Source organism: Taudactylus pleione, unplaced genomic scaffold (genome assembly GCF_031769625.1).
Source record: "Taudactylus pleione unplaced genomic scaffold, aTauple2 ptg000938l, whole genome shotgun sequence".
Classification (NCBI taxonomy): Eukaryota; Metazoa; Chordata; class Amphibia; order Anura; family Myobatrachidae; genus Taudactylus; species Taudactylus pleione.
Window position 1 is genome coordinate 166,803 of NW_028285339.1, and position 21,279 is coordinate 188,081.

General features: G+C 44.3%; 1 protein-coding gene across 1 annotated transcript in view; it reads left to right on the forward strand.

Moving 5' to 3' along the window:
• The first annotated feature begins 1,245 nt into the window (after positions 1-1,245).
• The window catches only part of DOT1L (DOT1 like histone lysine methyltransferase), a 207,492-nt gene continuing 187,458 nt past the window's right edge, over positions 1,246-21,279 (forward strand). Inside the window, exon 1 of the mRNA XM_088459839.1 lies at positions 1,246-1,913. Coding sequence (XP_088315965.1) covers positions 1,833-1,913 — 81 coding nt within the window. The 5' untranslated portion in view covers positions 1,246-1,832. The remainder of the gene's footprint in view (positions 1,914-21,279) is intronic.

The following is a 21,279-nucleotide window of genomic DNA, read 5'->3' on the forward strand; positions in this document are numbered from 1 at the left end:
AAAAAAGTGCAAAATCGCTATTTAGCGGTGCAAAGGAGGTGAACCCACTCAGCACCCTTGGTACAGCCCCCGGAAGGATAACTGCGTAAAAAAAAACCTAAAAAGTGAGAAACACCCCAAAAAAGCACTTTGAAAAATGGGCGAAAAAGTGCAAAGTGGGGGTACAAACTTAAAAAGTAGCGAAATAGACTTCTGGGGTGTTTGCAAGTATGGGTGAGGTGTTTTTTTCATTGCAGGTGTTTGCTGAAGGTGCGTTTTTTACGTTTCTTTTAACTTCACTTTAGCAACTTTTAAAGATGCTTGCACCCATTTTCAAGTACCCAAAATTTGACAGGAATACTTATTTTCTCCTAAAAATACTGCTTCATGCCATTCTTCACCACTTGTTCAAAGACGCTAAATAGTGGCAATTGTGCGAACTTAAGTACCCCAAATTGTTTCATTAGGGCTAATCGGGCACTGCTACATTGATCCCCAATGTTGCCGCATCTTTTTGGGGGGGGTGGAGGCTGATTTCCCCGAGTCTGACATCACTTTTCGCCTGTGCTGACATCGCGTATCTTGATATTGAATAGGACGAATTGTAGGTAAATAATGGGAAGTACTTTCTATAAGGGTATAAAAAGAAAACGCCATTTTATGCTTTGTGTCTAGTAAGGCCTGGTTTATAGCTGCTGAACACTGTACACAGCTTTATTGCTTTGCGTACAAGTGTTTCTATACTTGGATGTGAGGGAACAATGGGAGTGGCTGATGACATTTTAAGAACCCTATAAAACCTTAAGTGTTACCTTGAGGACCGGGTTTAGGAACCTCTGGCCTAGTGTGTACCCAGTTTAGAAACATAGAAGTCGACTGGAAGAACCACTTGGCCCATCTAGTTTGCACTTTTTTACCCTTTGATAACCTCACCCTATAGCTTAACTGAAGATAGTGAAAACCCATCAACCGTGATAAACTTGGTGCCGTTATTATTAATGTTTATTGTTTAACGAATTCCTGCTTTACATCAAATGATGATATTGTCCTGTGCAAAATAAAGGTGCAGCACGTAACTGGTTAATATCACCCCACTGTCATACAGGGGAACCCATCCCTTACCCTCCACGTCCTCATTGTTTTTCAAACGCCCTCAGTCTACCATGTGAATCACCCTAGCAGTGACGCTGACTGAGCACCACACGTTACCCTACTTGCGCGCCACAATACTCCGAGTAATGTCACCATAATAAGGTGTGTAAGGCGGACGTCGCTCTGAGAGGCCATGATGACGAGCTCAGCTACTGACAGCGCATCATTTCCGTGGTAACAAGACGTCACACACGCTGCTACCTTGTGACACGGGCCGCCAGCTGTCCCGGCGCCTACCATGTATACAACAGACATAAGTGTGCGCAGCACTATACGGTAGCGTGCCGCCTCCTCCCCCATCCTCGCTTTGTCTTGGCAGCAGCGGCCCCTCCGTACATCCGCCCGTCCTCACGGAGAGCGCTGCCTGTACTACTCGCCCTTCCCCGCCCGCTGCCGCTGCCGTAACCCCTACATGTGAGGCTAAGGGGCCATATGAGGACACCCCGCTGGATTATTTCATTATTTACCTCGGAAGGCGGACGCCCCACACACCCCTCCCCCACACGGAGCTCTGAGCCGGCCCTCAGCTCATTGTTGCTTGGCGCCGGGTCCAATATGGCGCTGTAATGTAACGCCGCCGAGTGCAGGCAGCAGTGAGACCCGGGGACCGGCGGGGGAGAGGCACCAGCACTGACCGTCACACACATCCGTACTTCTCCGCACCGCCCGCTGCATCGGGATTAGTAGTATGCTCTCAGGACATGGGCGAGAAGCTGGAACTCAGGCTCAAGTCGCCGGTGGGAGCCGAGCCTGCCGTCTATCCTTGGCCGCTGCCTGTCTACGTGAGTGCGGGGATTAGTGGAATGGGGAAGGCCGCAAGGGGGGAGAGGTTCATCTCTTTCTCATGGTCTGTCTGTGTACGTGTATACATGCATGTCTATCCTATACACACACACACCTATATCTGTTTAGTTTGTCTTACCGCACTCCACTGCATCATTTTAAAATAGTTTTTTTATGAATATATGAATGCAACAATGATTAAGCTGTTTGAGTAGTGTGTATTTGGACAAATCTTTCTAATGCTTACCTATTAGATGATTTTTTATTTTAACGCTCGTTAGTATATTTTGAAAACACGTGAATGATTCCTTTTGTGATATTTTTTAACATACAACAGAAATACAGTATTGTATTTGTGTTAATTGTGGCTTCCCAGTGTCTTTTGACCTTTGCCCTATGTCACTACACTGACCCTAAAGGGTCACGTGTACAGTGGAAAGGAAAAGAAATATGCAGACAACTCCCACTTGCAACTTTTTTTCACCTGTACTTATATGTAAGCTGTAAAATCAATCGTTTTTTTTTTTTTTTTTTTAAAGCACACCTGAAGTTCTATATGAAACTCCTCCTTCCACACCTTTTCAGGCCTTATGACATTTTAACCTTCCTCAAACCACAGTTTTACTATCTAGCTCAAAGCATAGTAACCTAATATTTGTTCTGGTTTAACAATTGTGTGCCCAGCCCTTTTATTATTTGCATGTGTGTTTAGTGGACACATGCTAAAGGTATAAAAAGAAAGTCTGTTGCTAGTTTATAATATGTTCTATGTGTTTTGCATGGGAATACATTTGTAGTACCTATTATCTTCAGACTTTACTCAATAAATGTGTAAAAAGTCTGTCTTTAAATATTTGCTTTATCCAGTGCATTCTTATTACAGCTCTGCCACCAGTTATATCTCTTCTGTCAGTGTGTGTTAACAGTTTGTAAGAAGCTGCTATTTTTATCTATTCCCGCCACCTGCTCTTGAAGGGTTAATAAGGCACTGGCTTGTTATTGGCTGGGGGGGAAAAACACATCGTTTACCGCTCGATAGCAACTGTTGCTCCCCCTTCTCTTCCCCTTCCGTCCCACAGGTCCTGTGAGCGGTAATGTTGGTAATGTTTTAAAGGGCCAGGGGGGAACTGCTGCAAACACTGGCATATATATAGTGAAATGTAACCATGCTCTGTTAGTTGGTATGCTGCAGTGTTTATCACCTGTAATGTTTTGCATAATGGATTAGATAAAAACTGCGCAGTACAGTGTATGGGCTAAAACCTTGAATTCCATATAGCAATTATTTTGAGGGAACAGTTATTGTACTGGCAATGGTTCTGGCCTCATGCCACCTTTTAGCTTGGGATCGAACAATCGTTAGTATATTGTGTAGCCTTCAACCTAGGTGGATTAGATTGCTTCCTAAAATAGTTTGATGTTAAAATATGAATTGTTCAGATTTTCTATTGAAAAATAATGTGTCTAGAAAAATAAGTTTTTACACCTACTTGCAAAGGCTGAGGTGTTTATGTACTGTTTTTTGGTATGGTTTACTCGCCGCATTTTTGTATTCATCTGTTTGGCTAATCCTGATTATTGAGATTATCAACATCCTGTTAGGGGAGGGCTTGTCAAATCCTGTGAGCCTGAAGGCAATATAGCATAAAATGTTAACCTTGGATGTCAACTTTGTAGTATTACATTAACAAAAAACTATTTTTAACAATGTGCTGCCCAGTTGCACACACATTACCAATTATGGGAGTACTGACATCGTAAGTGTTACACCTCTATGGGGTGCAAGTGTAAATTTGCAATGCTGGCAGATGCGATATGCCGGTCCAGAATAGCATATAGTCTCAATATTGGGGAATTTAATTCCCCGCATAGAATCATTTTGTTTGATTAAATTTTATCTAAATGTTTGACTCCTCAAAGTAGCGACTTTATTGCATTCTTTCTACAGTAGAAATTAAATATTGTTAAAATGCTGACATATTGACATAGCCTGGATGTATCTTTTGGATCATTACATTGCTGTAGGATGAACCCTTGACCAACTAGGCATAGAACAGTGGGTATTGCTTGGTGCTAAAAAATGCTTTGATAGCTCCTTTTGGCTCAGGGTGCCAGTCACCCTGTGAAAATCATAAACTCTGGATCCAGTAAAAGATCTCCAGATCATCACACTTCCTCCTTCTCCATGTTTGACAGTCTGTCACACACTGAGGAAATATCCTTTAAACTTACTCAATAGCTTACAAAAACCCTGTGTGATTAAACTAAGAGATCACATTTTTATTCATGGGTCCACAAGATGTTCTTCCAGTCTACAGTAGTCCATCTTGGCATTAGCTTTCTTACTGCCACTTGACATGGCAAACCTACAGCTCGAAGTCTTCTCTTCACAGGTGAAACTGAGACTTTCTAATTTTGACCAGTGTAAAGATGTACTAGAAGCTGTTGTCCTATCACACAAGATGTTAACTCTTAGAAACGTTTCTTCTGATTCTGTTGTGGCTTAGAGTATGCCAGACATCTTCCTGTCAGTTTCCAAGTACCTTTTGATGGTGTAGGAAACTACTCACTGACACTTTGGCTATCTTTGCAATTTCTTTTGCTAACCTAAACTTCCTTTTTTTTTTTTTTTAATAACCTCTAGCAGCTTACTTAGTGCTCCCACTAGTTTGTTTTAGCTGGGCACCATGCCCTGCCAGATTTTAAAAGGGCAAATTGTGCCCTGCCCTTTTAGCTGTGCATTGCTAAAATAGCATGCCCTCATCCTTCTCCACCTGCGGGCCGCAGTGTCCTGCGGGTGGGTAAAGTTGCAGTGACTGCCGGGTGAATAGACTCCTTGCGCACACGCAGTTATAAGTGCTGGGCACGCCCCCAAGTGTGACAAACTGGAGGCGTGCCTCAAGTACACGCCCCTCCCTGACTGGTCACGCCCCCGTTTTCGGCACACAGACAGCCTAGAGGAAACACTCACTGCTTACATTTGTACCATTTCAGGTTATTCACTGGACTTGAATTGCTTACATTTCAATAAAAAACTGAAAAAGGGCGTTCTAAAACTTTTGCCCAGTAATTTGTGTGTATGTACGAGGGTGAATCATAAATTATCTGCATTCCAGTTATAATTAAAACTTCTGTTGGCCACACTCTTAACAACGCTTTCTGTACTAGGTTGCTGTCTCCCCAGTCACTAAGTTCATTTGTGGTTGCAGTGTAAAAAAAAATGGCTGCCCCACTTGTGGTTTGCACGAAAGAAGAGCAACGTACAGTGATTAGTTTTTTGTGGACGTAGGGTGTGTCTGGTGCCGATATTTATCGAAGACTTTGTGCACAGTATGGAGAAAGTATTTTGTCGCAAAGTAGTGTGTATGACTAGATAGAGAAGTTCAAAGAAGGTCGCACAAGTGGCAGCCATGAAGAAGGAGCCGAACACCTGTCCACGACTGATGGGAACATTGAGCGTGCATGTGAATTGATTCTGTTGGGTAGACGAGTGACAGTGGATTATGTTGCAAATCAGCCATGGCTCTGCCTATGCAATAATCCATGACAGACTTGGGTTTCGAAAGGTTTGTGCGAGATGGGTACCTAAACAACTCACGGAAGAGCACAAACAGAAGTGTTTGGATATCTGCAAACAAAATTTGGACGGATGCTCTAAGGACAAGACATGGATTCATCACTACGAGCCTTAGAGTAAATGGCAGAGTATGGAAAGGACACATCCTCAATCGCCGACCAAGACAAAATTCAAAAGTCAACGATCAGCTAGAAAATTGATGCTTAGTTTTCTGGGATTCTCAAGGGTCAGTATTGGAACATTATCAGGAAAAAGGTTTAACAATCAACAGTGCTCGTTACAGTGAGATGCTCACTGAAGAGCTGAAGCCTACAATTCAAACAAAACGCAGAGGATTGCTATCCAAGGGTGTTATATAGTTGCATGATCATGCACGTCCGCCCACCACTGTTCATACTGTCAACACTCTCCATAAACTTCGTTTTGAGGTGTTAAAGCATCCTTTCTATAGCCATGATCTTGCACCATCAGACTATCACCTGTTTGGTCCCCTGAAAGAAGTTCTCAGAGGACGAAGATTCACGTCTGATGAAGAGTGGTGCTTTCGTGCCTCGCAGCTCAGCCTACAACATTTGTATGTGTAGATATAGCGGTATTTCTCTGTCTCTTGGGGGGGGGGGGGGGAGATTCAATTGTTAGCAGTGGGCGTCTAATGGGCAACTATTGGAGCAAACCAATTGCTGCTCCGATCAGGCGCCCATTAGTATATTACACGCCCAGTAGGACAGGGTTTAGACATGAAAAGTGGCTAACTCTGTCTAAAATCCTGGCTTGGGTGTCCAAACATAGAACTTTTCCCACTTTTTTTTTTCCCAACACTTCTGGAGGCTGCGATAAACAATGTGTCTCCCACAGCTAATTGGCTTCTGATCAGAGCCACAATTGAGTTGCTCAGATAAATGCCCCCAAAAAACGATTGAATTCCCCCTTCAGTGTCTGTCTCCGTTCCTGTCTGTCGTGGGGACAGTGCCTTGGGAGAAGTGGCCAAATACTGACATGACTCGCATAAGCAGTGTCCTTTTAGAGAGTGTGTGTGTGTGTGTATAAATTTTTATTTTCATTAAGTTGGGTTTAGTCAGTCTAGGATGTACACTGAAGTGCCAAAGTACATGGTATAGAAGTATGTAAAGGTAATGATAGGTGGCGTCGCTGTACTGTAAAGTCTTGGAAATGCCCAAACCTTCATCAGTCTTAACTGACATTTTGTTAGTCAGTTTGAACACAAGCTAGGCTGCTCATTATCAGAGTTTTAACAGGGCATGATAGTAGGTGCCTGACGGATGGGACATTCCATTTTCGAAGTTGTGCAGACATTCAATGTTTCTCGATCTATGATGTCACATGTCTTCCATAAATACCTCATGGAAGGCATTACCACCCACTGTGTACAATGCAGTGGCTGACCACGAGTGTTTAATGATCGTGACCAGTGGCGTCTAGCCAGAATTGTCTGTGGCTCAAATTACATCCACATTCAATGCAGGAGGTACCAAAAGCATATCTAGCAGGTCAGTGCAGCGTTCTTTATCTTCCATGGGATTTGGGAGCAGAAGGCCCACCAGAGTGTCCCTGTTAACACTACGACACCGGACACAGTGCCTCTCCTGGGCTTGTGATGTTGCTTGGACCCTGACAACATGTGGCGTGGTCCGATGAGCCAGTTGTTTCGGACTTATGGTAGGGTTTGAGTGTGGTGCAGACCCCATGAGTCCTTAGACCCCAGTTGTTAACGCTCTGTGCAGGCTGGTGGTGGTTCCATAACTGTGTAGCGTGTTTACGTGTTATGGTTTGGATCCGATGATCCGTCTGTACACGTCATTGACTGGTAACCACTACTTCATATTGCTTGATCATGTACCCCAACAACAATGGAATATTCCAGTAGGATAATGCACCATGTTATTGGTCCCAAGTTTTCCAGAATTGGCTGAAGGAGCATTCTGGAAAGTTAAGACGAATGGTGTGGCCACCACGTTCGCTGACATGAACTCAATCGAGCATTTATGGGAGTTGGTGGAGATGTCCATTTGCACCCAAGATCCTGCACCTACAAATATCAGGGAGCTGTGGGAAGCTAATCCAGACTTCATGGGTCAACATCTCTCCAGAAGTCTTCCGTCCACTTGTGGAACTGATGCCATATCGAGTTGCTGCACTATGCCGGGCTAGAGGGGTCCTACATGATACTAGCCATCTATCCCATGACTTTTGGCTCTTCAGTGTATAAGCATTGTTTGACGTTTTAGGACAGATGCAGTTGCTATGTTTTGTGAGGTTTGGTTTGTGGATATTCATCTCTGAAGATATTGTGGCAGGGTGTGGTAAGTAAGTGGGTGTGTTAGGTGGCAATGTGCCTTGACACTGTAAGAGTCTCCAGGCTTTTGCATGTGTTTGCAAAAAGAAGCAGATTTGTTTCTATGGTGATCAAAAGTTTTATGTAGCAGCTTCATTTAATTGAATGTCCTCAATGTTTTATTGAGTAGACTGTACTATGCTTGTACACAGTAGAGACTACCCATGTTCTTACTCTATTTTATAGCTGTGTTCACCCTGTGTTCAACAAGTGTTTAATGTTTTTTAAAATGGTGTTTATCCCTGTACTGACATGGCAATTGCTATACGCATTGATAAATTATTTTCTTGCCATAAAATGGTATTTTGATATCTTCTAACATTGAGTCAAATTTAGGGATCAACACAATTAACAGTATAAATGAGTAACTGCATCATTAAAAGTGGCTTAAGGTCGGTACACTCCTGGGTGACATACCGGTCAACCCAGGGATATGCAGACCGAGCAGCAGATTTGTAATCAAATACACACTTGATAATCTACCGCTTAATGTGTCTGCGCTGACATCGCAAGTAGGATTGCATTTAAATTTGCCCACCCAGTTCAGATGTCATTCACCAGCGGGAGCAAGTGTACGGACGTTCGGTGGGTAGCCTGTACACACGGCCAGACATTCTGATATATCTATATCGGCTATGCAACAGGACAGATACTATATATCTGTGAATGACGTAGTTCACAGACATATAGTCTGTACACACCTGCCGATGCACTGTCGTTCAGCTGATTGAACAATTTATTGCATAGTGGGCCTGATTCAGAGATTTACGCAGTGCCGATATTTACGCAGATCCAGCAATTAGCCATTGCATAGGCGCAGCGATTGGTTTGCAATTACGCTAGCAAAGGGGATTCATTCGCAAAGTAAGTGACAGGTAGTCAGAGATTGGGGAAGGTAATGGAGGTGACTGGGTAAACGCAGGCATATCGGGAACGTTTAAACGCCATTTCATGGGCGTGCATAAATTAGCCATTATGACCTCCTTCATAGCATGTCAGGAGAGACGCAGTGTTTGAGACAGGTTACACTTCACTCAGAAGCTGCGAGGCTGCTTGATGTACGTCAATGTTACTGCTGTTGCATGTCGTCGGACGGATTTGAGAAGGCAGCAGTGGGCGTCCCTATGCTTGGAGTGGCTTAGGAAGTTATTAGCATATCTTAGCAATTACGATCAGTGAAAGATCGCAGTTGCAATTGCATTAACGTACAGATGTGTACTTAAACATCTTTGCTGCAGTCGTGCTAAAAAGCCCCCCATGGCGCGCATGACACGTTCGACTGTGCTGGCTCCGGGTGTCTTTTTTGCTGAATGTGCGTCTTAATTCATAATGCGATGCAACTAGGATGTACCTACAGACTGTGCTGATCAATTTGATATGTGACACTTGTATAGCGTTTTTCATTCCAAGTTCCATTGTGGTTCATATACAGCAGAGGTGGCCAGACTTTTTGGACTCTGAAATCTACTTATAAACCTTTTTATACCGTTGCCGAAAAAAGGGGACGTGGTATGCAAAAGAGCATGACCTTACAGCACGGGGCATGGGGTCTGTCCTGCTGAAATCAGTCTGCTTGATTAACTACGGGTCACTATTGCGATTATGCACGTAGGTCTGCTGTGAAAATATACTAATGAATGTAATCGCAATGCTGTCACACAGCCATTATAGAAACGCTGACTACCACTATCCATGGACATCTGAATGTGGGAAGCGAGGGCTTTCCATGCACCCCCCCATATGTGAACGTAGCGGCGGGCAGCCGTAGATGGTCGAGCTGTGCTTTATAGCAATAGGATGCATAGCACCTGAACCGCATGGAGGAGGTGTAGTGTGCGGTCTTTGAGTTAAAACACTGCACATTACATCTCCGTATGGTGCAAGGGGCTGTGCAGCCTATAGCTATAGAGCACAGCCCGTGCTGCCTGCCCGCTGCTCAGTTGGGGGAGGAAGGGAGAGTGAGGGGGGGGGGCGCTGGGTGCTGGAACGATTTTGTTGCCCCCCCCAACAAAAATCGTTCAGACGCCTCTGCTGCTAGCTCACATCCATAATACCTTGCAGTCCTGCGTATACATTTGGAACATCGAGTAACATCGACCCCTCACGCAGAATTGCAGCAGGTCTCAATCAGAAATTGCAAACCTCGTCGCACACAGTGAGTACTCAAGTTGCGTATGCCGTCGCAGTGGCTAATCTATGCACGCCCAAATAACTGCGTTCAAACGGGCAGGTACGCCTGCGTTTTTCCGACCACTCCCGTCACCACCCTCAAATGCTGACCTCCTGTCACTCACTCTGCGATAGCTTTGTATCTATGTAAGTGATCGCAGTGCTGTCGCAATGGTAACTCATGCACACGCACTGCGATGCATGCGCATTACGCACCATCAGCCGATCTGTGTCCGCTGTTTCAGTTGCGATCCATGATGAATCCGGCCCAGTATCCCCAACCAGGTTACGCCGCACAGTAGCACAATCTTATTCACATTACGCCACATAGTAGTGCCACTTATTCACGTTATGAGACACAGTATAGCCCCTTATACACAATGGCCACAATAGTAGAGCCCCTTATACGCACTGGCCCGTATTCAATTAGATTTGTGTACGCCTGCCATACTTTTCACCTACATCGCGTATTTTAGCCGTGGAAACTTATCGCGCATGTACCCGCGATTCGCCCTATTCAATTCCAAAAGATGCGATAACGCAACCCAGCGAATGCAAAACAGGCAAAATGTGCTGACAGAATTGGGAAAATCAACATAACACCCCCTAAAAGATGCACTAACATTGGGGATCAATGTACATGCCCCCGAATAGCCCTAATAAAGCTATTTGGGGTACTTAAGGTGTGTCAATTTCTTCTAATTAGCATCTTGACACAAGTGGTGAAGAATCGCATTAAGCAGTTTTTTTTGGTGAAAATAAGTAGTTCTGTCATATTTGGGGTACTTGAAAATGTGTGCAAGCATGGTTTAAAGTCACTAAAGTAAAGTTTAATAAAACTCACCTGCAATCAAAAAAAACCTCACCTATACTTGCAGCCCCCCCCACCTCCCATTTTCAAAGTGCTTTTTTTTGGGGTGTTCCCTTTTTTTTGTTTTGTGTTTTTGTGCAGTTATCCTTTGGGGGGCTATCCCAAGGGTGCTGAGTGGTTTCCCCACCTTTGCACCCCAACATAGCAATTTTGAATTTTTTTTTTCTTCTCTTATTCAGAGGCAAATATTTTCACCCGTTGCATTGCGTTTTCGCCTACGCGAAAAGTGATTGCAATTGAATACGGAGATAAGTTTCCGCCTGGTGAAAAGCGGCAATCGGCATACTTTTTTGCGGATTCTGACTTTTTGCGGCTAATTGAATGCGGCCCATAATGTCTACAGTAGTATTGTCCCTTATGCAGTGCCCCCTGTAGTAGTCCCCGACCCCCCACTTCCCTGTGCAGAACTTACCTGGTTTCATGCTGGGCAGGCTGCTTCAATGCTCCATGGTGTCGGGGCTGACTCTGTCAAACTGGTTCCAGCAGGCTCCTTGCATCACGGATGTCGTCACCCGCACACTGCATCACTGGAGGAACACTGGCCTCTGAAGCTAGCAGAGGCTAAATACAGATTTCTGTAGGCAAGTTGGTCGCGATCTACCAGCGGGAGCTCCGCAAGCAACCGGTAGATAGTGATCGACGTATTGGCAAGGTCTGATATACAGACACTGGTGCGCGCACACGCATTGTGTCGCGTTTCAAATTATTCGGCACAGTCTGCTGGTGCGTCCTCGTTGCAACACATTGCGACTTAGACACATTTTCGGTAAAAAAGATGCCCGACGCTAGCAGAGTAGCACAGGGCTTGGCGGCTCGTTTACGCCAGCCTAGTCGCGTTGTGTGGCGTATTGAAGATAGATGTATTAGGACAAGTCTATAAATCTCTCAAACAGGCTTGGTGTGTACTCAGGCTTATAGCTGCCATTGTGTGTAGCTCCCAGTGTAATTCTAATTAATGTGGATGATTAACATAGAAAGACTTTGGCTTGCAGCCAGTCTACTGGTTTCCAATTGGGAAGTGCCTAGGGACTTGTCTACCATTGTTGAGGTGTCTGTTAATTTAGAATGCGTAACAACTTACTCTGGTAACTTTTTCTTCTTTTGAACAGCCAGAAAGATGCTTTAATTAGAAGTAGTCAGTACTGTACACTTTAGAAAACTTATCAGTGTAAACTGTTATTGTGTTTGCTAAAGAATACATGAATACAGTGACAAACACCAGATTTTCAATCGCGCTAAACTGGATCATGTTATTTCCAGCCACTCTTCTCCATTCAAAATACACAAAAATTTAAATGTCAAATTGACCTGGACATATTATTATAGTAGTATAAAACGTTGTTCTATTACAGTGTATATAATAAATCATTGTTCTATTAAAGAGTGTAACAATAATAAGGGGGAATTTTGTTTTTTGCACGCCCGTCAGTAATGGACACCAATAGAGCAATTCAATTGTATGGTAACTCACATCCTTTTTTAGAATGGAAGAACCTAACTAGGAACTTTGATATGTGATTGACGAACTATTTCACAATCAAAGGACCTAACTAGAAACTAGATGTGTGATGGACTAGCCTATCTATTTTCTGTAAGTGTCTATATTAAGGCTAGTAAATGCTTCGAAAACTATTTTAGATAAACTAATTTTCAGAGCAGTAGTCATGATTTTTAAGATATATCCTTCGCTTGTTAACGAGTAATTATACAGCTTGTAGTATGTGAAATATGTGTATGTAAGTAACTTGTTTAGGCTCCTTTTTGTGAAGGTTGCAGCGGTCTGTTATAGTGGCAGCACCTCTGCTGTGAACAACTGCAATACTACAGTGCAATCGGTTTCAAATACTATGGTCTTTGGGGGCAATTTAATTCTTATGCGGGAATTTAGTTCTCAGGCCACGATTAGTCCCGAAGCCCTACTTAATGTGGATTTCTACTCGAACCTCTGAACTGTACAAGCAGAAATATCCGATAAGTCTCGGAAAGTAATTGAATTTCCCCCTTTTTTAACTAGTCATGAACACTGTTTTTTACTTTAAAGCAACAAGGCCATTTGCGCAGAGTGCAGATTCTATCGATAAGTACATCTTTCACTCTACTGCCAGGTAAATACAAGAAAAGCGCACCCAAATACTGATGATAAAGGGGAACATCCGCTAGCAGACTGTGAAAAGACTGCACGATTACGACATTGTAATCATGCAGTTGTTTCACAGTCTGCGCTGTGCCTACACTGAACGATTATTTGTTGCACCCTCCCTCATCCCTGAACATGGGCAAACTGTTATCGGCAGATTGACCAGCATGTGCAGGCGATGATGGATGTCGAAAACGACCAGTGGGAGCTCGCATCGCTGGTCTTTTTTGACATTTTCATTGCCGATTTGTGAACGATTAATAAATGTTATCATTCAATCGCTCAATTTAATTGGTTAGTGGATACCCGCCTTTACAGTGCATGACAACTTCCGGTCACCACAACAGAGGGCCATTTGCATTAATCTCACATTTGGTGACTCGCTTACAGCCTTGATAAAAAAAAATAAAAGCAGGTTATAAAGTCTTAACAGTGTACTGATGTTGTAAATCACAGTATGATAGCAGTAAGTAGCTTGGTGGTTATCCCGCTGGCCTAAGGGCACATACACTAAAATTCACCTATGTTCACCTGAATGCCATTAATAGAAGGAAAAAAAACAACTAACTGCCTATAAACAGGTACAGAGCATGGGAAATGAGGGCGGTTTCATTTGTGGTTATGAGGCACAGCTGTGGTATAATGTGAATACATCTCCTGATAAGTGTAAACCACTTATACCCCTTTTCCACCGAAATTCTGGGTCTGACCCAGAGTTGGAACAGAGTTCCTATCCGGATCAGACCTGGAATTTAGGCGACTTGGGATATTTCCGAGTCGGCGCCGCTCACACCGGAGTCGGGCCTGCATAGACTCGGCTTTCCCGGCGTGAAAGTAGACGCTTGGAGATGACGTCATCTCCAAGCGTCACTGAAGCCAGACCAATCGGCCGGCTTGCAGTGCACTCCAGGTTATCGTGACCCTGAGTGCGCTGTTCTCACAGCAGGGCTTCATGGGCTATATCCGTGTTAAACCCTGCTATTTTCCTGGGTTGGTTTGCCGGGTCACTCGACCCGGCGATCCAACTCTCTCCCCTTTTACACCAGGGAGCTGCCCAGGTTAACCCTGCAATAACCCGGGTTTTAGCTTCGGTGTAAAAGGGGTATTAGTTTCCAAGCTTACAGAGTGGAAGCACTTGTTTCAATGGTGGGTAAGGGTTAGTTAATGTGCATAGGTATTTAATTTTTTGGCCACTTTGACCATACTGTATGGGATTAATTTGTTTACAAAATTACATGCGGGTGATGGGATTAAGGAGGTGGATCTACAGTCAGGTGCATAAATATTGGGACATTGACAGAATTTTCATATTTTGGCCTCTATTCACCACCAAAATGGCTTTGAAATGAAACAAACAAGATGTGCTTTAACTGCAGACTTTCAGATTTAATTTGAGGGTAATTACTTCCAAATCAGGTGAACGGTGTAGGAATTACAACGGTTTCTATATGTGCCTCCCACTTTTTAAGGGGCCAAAAGTAATGGGACAAACTAAACAATCCTAAATCTAACTTTCACTTTTTAATACTTTGTTGCAAATCCTTTGCAGGCAATTACAGCCTGAAGTCTGGAACGCATAGACATCACCAGACGCTGGGTTTCATCCCTGGTGATGCTCTGCCAGGCCTCTACTGCAAATGTCTTCAGTTCCTGCTTGTTCTTGTGGCATTTTCCCTTCAGTTTTGTCTTCATCAAGTGAAATTCATTCTCAATCGGATTCAGGTCAGGGGATTGACTTGGCCATTGCATAACATTCCACTTTTTAGCCTTAAAAAACTCTTTGGTTGCTTTTGCAGTATGCTTCGGGTCATTGTCCATCTGCACTGTGAAGCGCCGTCCAATGAGTTCTGAAGCATTTGACTGAATATGAGCATATAATATTGCCCGAAACACTTCAGAATTCATTCTGCTGCTTTTGTCAGAAGTCACATGAATAAATACAAGGGAGCCAGTTCCATTGGCAGCCATACATGCCCGCGCCATGACACTACCACCACCATGCTTCACTGATGAGGTGGTATGTTTTGGATCATGAGCAGTTCCTTTCCTTCTCCATACTCTTCTCTTCCCATCACTCTGGTACAAGTTGATCTTTGTCTCATCTGTCCATAGGATGTTGTTCCAGAACTGTAATGGCTTTTTCTCTTTCATCCACTAGGGGACACTGGAGGTGCTTACGCTGGGGTATAGAGGCGTGGATAACTGGAGCCGGCACTTTAAATAATTTAGAAGTGTGAAGCTCCTCCCCCTCTATGCCCCATCAGCCCTCAGTTTTGAAAATGTGCCTACTAGGAGCTGGTCACAATTTGCTGTGCTCCAGCAACACATCTATTTCATTTATTTAGGTTTTCTTTATTTATACATCTTTTGACACTTTTAGGTACCCTTCGCCACCTCTCTAAAGGTGGGGTCCGGGTACCTGGCGACCTGTCCTTATAGGAGGCAGGAAGGAGTGCACAGTGCTTATCTGAAAAGCACTGACAGCTCCTTACCTGCACAGCACATTCAACAAGAAGAGAAGTGCTGACTGCTGCAGAGAGACTTCTATCGGGGACCACGCATCCCCCGGCTCCCAACCCCGCCGCTGCCCAGCGTTTTTACATACTTAGTGTGCTGGGCAGCTAATGCAGAGCCCCTTCCTGCTCTCCCTCCTCCCGCCGGGCTCACCCTCTCCCCGCTATTACAGTAGCACGGGGCAGATGATTAAGTGCGCTACAAGCGCGGTCACCTTCTCTCTCTCTCTCTCTCTCCCCCCCCCCCCCCGAGGGTAGAGAGGCGGCAAGTGGTCCGCAGTACACGCTGTGCGGGGGACGTTAATGGCCACAAGCCCTTTAGGGCATAAAGAAGGGGGCAGAGCTTAAAGGCAGCGCGGGTCTCTCTCCCCTACACGGCAAGCGGCTGTATAACAGCATGGCTGCCGTTATTTCATACACAGCAGCTCATCCTGCATCTCTATAAAGGGGATTGCAGTATAATGGACACAGAAGGCTGGATTCCTCTGCTGCCATTTCTGTGCTGCAGGACAAGTACACCTGCTGATTACATCGATGGTAAAGAGGCTGTAAGTAACTGGGGTGTAAGTGCAGGGGAATCTGATCTGTGGCCTCATTTTATACAGTTTCTCAGAAGTTAGTCTGTACAGCAATTTAAACTGCATTTCTGAATGATTTAAACATTCGAGAACTTATTCAAAATTACAAGGATAACTTTCCATTGTGCTCACTTAAAGGAAGAGTATTAAGTCATCTTCCCAGCAAAGTTGAGAACATTTTAGGACTCTATTCAATTGAACGCAAATTAAATAGTCCCGGGAAGGAGCTCTCGGAGCTATTCAATTCATTGTGCTGTTGGGTCGGAGAATGGCCATCCTCTCGCTTTAAACATGGTATTTAGTTGCAATAACGGGCATTCTCCGACTAAACTGCCTGGCACGATGCTGTTTCCACGGCTATACGGGCAGAAAACTGCATCACGACTGTACTTTTGTTGGATTTTTGCTCGCTCCTCCGGAGAAATATGAGAAGAAATCCTTAACAGCGCGCTGAATTGAATAGCTTCGGCGCTATTTAATTCGTGTTCAATTGAATCGAGCCTTTAGAGGGAGATTAGAAGTGCAGTAAATGCTGATACTAAAATGTAGTCCAATCCAGCCCATTAACTTAAATGAGTATGGAAAGAAATGAGTCCTGCGGACCTCTGGAGTGTTTAAGAATCCTAGATCATTGCTTGTAAAAAAAATAATAAAAAATAAAATAATGCACTCATACAGTTGTCTTTCAGTGTTTCCTTTACCAGCCATGTTAGACATAATTCTAGAAAACAGGACAATCCAGCAGTTTCATACAAACCCCTAACCATGCTATGGTATGGTGTTCTTTGTTTGTGATAATGGGGCTACTAATTGTCCAGTATGTGCGCAGCTGGCATTGCGTCGATGCCCAACAGTACATTTAGCTGAATTGACCTCTTTAATGACGATATGGGTAAATCCAATTAGCTGCAAAGGGGGCCAGATTCCATTGCAACGGCGTAGCAACAGCACTGCAACTCACTCCCTCGCAGCCAGATTTCACCTCGGATTCACAGTTCTTTGCACACACGCATATGGTGCTGCGAACAAAAATCTGCAAGTCTTGAAGTACTGCATGTGCAGCATACAGCCGTACTTACTTGCACTGCAAGGGGATTCGCGCCTAATTGGTTTGTCCTATTAGTGATCATGCCTTTCTGTCTGACGTTTCCTGGTTTTCTTAGGGCTCTGAAACAGATTTCTTTCTAGGTATATGCATTGTCTGTAATATGGCTGAGTGTCTCCTAAATGTTACTAACTAACATGTCAATTTGTTTTACTGTGAGAAGTAGACTCGAACCATCATTGTATGGTCCAGGCAGGCAGGCATGCATGCATATACATATATACTCACCTTGACAGGTGTGTGGGCTCAGCAACGTTGGTTCTTTGCTATGTGAATACAATTCACCTTTTGGTAAAGACTCCGAATGCCACTGATCATTTTTTAAATAGAATATATATATATATATATATATATATATATATATATATATATATTTCTATTGAGCACACCAAAATTTTTTCTCAGTATATATTTGTAATGGGGCTATTGTAATGAAATTTTCACCAAATGTCAGCAACAACCCGTGCAATCGACACATGCTAAGAAATTAAACCATAGATGTCCATAAATTAAGTTATGCGTAATAGTGGGGGGGATTCAATTCAACGCGATGTTGAATAGCCGCTGGAGGGAGCCTCTGCAAATATTCAATACACTGCGCTGTGTGGTCGGAGAATGCCGGTTATCGCACCTTATCAAGGGTGTTAAGGCGCGTTAACCGGCAATCTGACCAAAGTGCTAGTGCTGCGCTATGCAGAAAAACCGCTACGCGCCCGGCACTTTGGTCTGATTTCTCCTCGCATCCCCAGGGGGGTCCGGGAAGAAATCCTTAGTGCTCCCAAACAGCGCGTTGTATTGAATAGCTGCTGGAGCTGCCTCCAGCGGCTATTCAACATCGCGTTGAATTGAATTACCCCCAATGTGAAATGACACAGGGAAAAATGGATTAAACACGTGAAGAAAGGGAGGTGCAAAAAGGATTGGAAAGCCAAGACACCATCTGAAATCTATCAATAATTAGAAAGCAATCCTGCCCCTTGTCAGTGCAAATTAATATAAACTAGTTCAGTCCCAACTGATGGCCTATAAAAGTTGTCTCATTACCAAGGTGTCGCAAGAAACATTTCATGATGGGTTAAAACAAAGAGCTCTCTCAAGACCTTCACAACCTTATTGTTGCAAAACATACTGATGGCTTTGGTTACAGAAGGATTTCTAAACTTCTGAATATTCCAGTGAGCACTGTTGGGGCCATAATCTGGAAGTGGAAACAACATAATTTCACCATAAAGTTGTCAAAGAGCTAAGGACCACTTGTGGAGAGCTTCAGAAAGACCTGAAATTAGCAGGTACAATTGTTTCAAAGAAAACAATAAGTAATGCACTCAACCGCCATGGCCTGTATGCACAATCACAACGCAAGACTCCATTGCTGAAGAAAAAGCAAGTTGAAGCTTGTTTAAAGTTTGCTGCACAACATTTGGACAAGCCTGTCAAATACTGTACAATATCGTCTGGTCAAATGAGACCAAAATTGAACTCTGGATTCCATAATACACACCATGTTTAGAGGAGAAATGGCACTGCACATTACCCCAAAAACACCATACAAACTGTGAAGTTTGCAGGTGGGAACATCATGGTGTGGGGCTGTTTTTCAGTATACAGTACTGGCATACTTCATGATAATGATGGAAGGATAAATGGAAATATGTACCGAGACATGCTTGATAGAACTCTGCTGCCATCTACCAGGATTCTGAAGATGAAACGAGGGTGGACATTTCAGCAAGAAAATGATCCCAAACACACAGCCAAGGACACTCTCAATTGCTTTCAGAGAGAGAAAATAAAGCTGCTAGAATGGCCCAGCCAATCACCTGACTTGAAAGCAATTGAAAGCCTATGGTAAGAACTAAAGTTCAGAGTTCATAGAAGAGGCTCACGGAACATTCAAAATTTGAAGACTGTGTGGAAGAATGGGCCAAAATCACACCTGAGCAATGCTTATGACTAGTTTCTCTATACAGAAGGCTTCTTGAAGCGTTCATTACCAACAAAGGCTTTTGTACGAAGTATTAAATAAGTTTCAGTAAGCGCGTTCAATACTTCCCAGGGTAATTTCACATTAGTAAACATAACTTAATTTATAGACATCTATGGTTTGATTTCTTTGCATGTGTGGATTGTATGATTTGGTGAAAATTTCATTACAATAGCGCCATTATAAATATATTTACTGAGAAAATTGTTGATGTGTTCAATACTTATTTTAACAGCTGTATAATATATTTTTTTTCTTCAGGTTCCATAGGGATACATTGGGGGTTTAGGTGGAGGTTAGGACCAGACAATTAAAGCTGTTGACTCCCAGGGTGCACTGGTCCTTCAACCCCCCCCCCCCCCCCCTTATACACCACTCCTAAGCCAGAGGTTCTTCAGTTAGTTCTGGTGTCTGCAGGAGTCAGACCACCGTTTTATGGGCTGCGTTAGGCATTTTATTTCTTTGATTTATTAGTTTATTGATTCTACAAGCTGTCTGGCATGTCTGGTACTCTCGACGGGCTGCCCGGGGACCTTGCTAGCTGGCCCCATGGGATGACCATTGACTGCAACTCTGACACAGGGGACAGGTAAGGCGAGTTACCGCTTGCGGGGCAGTCTTTTCTTCGGTCTCGGGGGACAGACCGGAGGACACTGAGTGTGTACATCGCGGAAGTCCGCGTGCTCCACTAAGACCACCAGGGTTCATATGGTGTGGGGAACCAGTGTACCTGGGGTCGATGATCAGCCAGGGGAGATCAGCTTTCCCTGTTTAAGCGGCCCCTCCCCCAGCTCAGGGCGTGATTCCGCAGAGGTCTAAACCACTCTGAGCTGCATTTCCTCTACGGCGGCCATCTTTTCCAGCTCAGCCACAGCTCTCTACGGGAATGCAGGGTCCGGGACCCCCATACTTCCAGTGGTGTAGCGCCAGACGTTATGACCCGCAGATTTTTCAGGTCTCTCTGCCTTCCTTCAGGCTGGACTGGAACTTGGACTTCGCATGGCCTCACTTAAGGTTCATGTCTCTGCTTTGTCTATCTGGTTCCAATGCAAGATTGCTACACTATCGAATGTTCACACATTTGTACAGGGTCTTCTCCGCATTCAACCTCACTTTGTCCCTGTGGTGGCTCCTTGGGATTTGTCTGTGGTTCTTCAGGCTCTGCAGGCCCCTCCATTTGAACCCCTGAAATCAGTGGATCTCAAATGGTTAACAGCAAAGACCATCTTCTGGCTATTGCCTCTGCTCGAATGGTGTAAGACTTGGGGGCACTGCCATGTCGCCCTCCTTTCTGATTCTGCATCCAGATAGGGCGGTTCTTCGTATTTGCCCTGGTTTTCTTCCCAAGGTGGTCTCTAAATTACATATCAATGAGGAAATTGTAGTTCCGGCCTTCTGTTTACCCGGTGTTTCGGCTGGGGAGACTTCCTTGGATGTGGTGGATGCCCTCAGGATCTATGTGGACCGTACCAGTTCCTTTAGGAAAACAGATTCTCTATTTGTCCTCTATGGATTCTATAAGAAAGGCTGGCCAGCTAACAAATAGACCCTGGCTAGATGGACTTGTATGGCTATCTCTCAGGCCTACTTGCACTTGTCTTCCTGTGCCAGCTACCATCACTGCTCATTCCACTCGCTCTGTGGGACCTTCGTGGGCAGTTCGTCATGGATCCTCGGCTGAACAGCTTTGTAATGCAGCCACTCGGTACTCTGTCCACACGTTTCTGTATTTCTACGCGTTTGACACATTTGCCTCTTGGGATGCTTCATTTGGGCACCGGAATCTGTCAGCTCAGGAGTGTCCCAGCCCTTGAATACTGCTTTGGGACATCCCCAAGGTATCCCTGTAGATTCCTATGGACCCTGAAGAAGAAAATGAGTTATGGTAAAACTTACCTTTTGTTAACTTTCTTCAAAGTCCATAGGTTCCACAGGGCACTCACCCTGACGCCCCTGGCATCTCTAGGTTGGTTTTCCTGATCACTGGTCTCAGTCTCCCTTGTGTGTGTTTCTTCTGTGTACCAGTCTTCCTTCTCCTGTTCTCCTCCTGCCATTGGCTTGCTAACTAACTGAAGGAC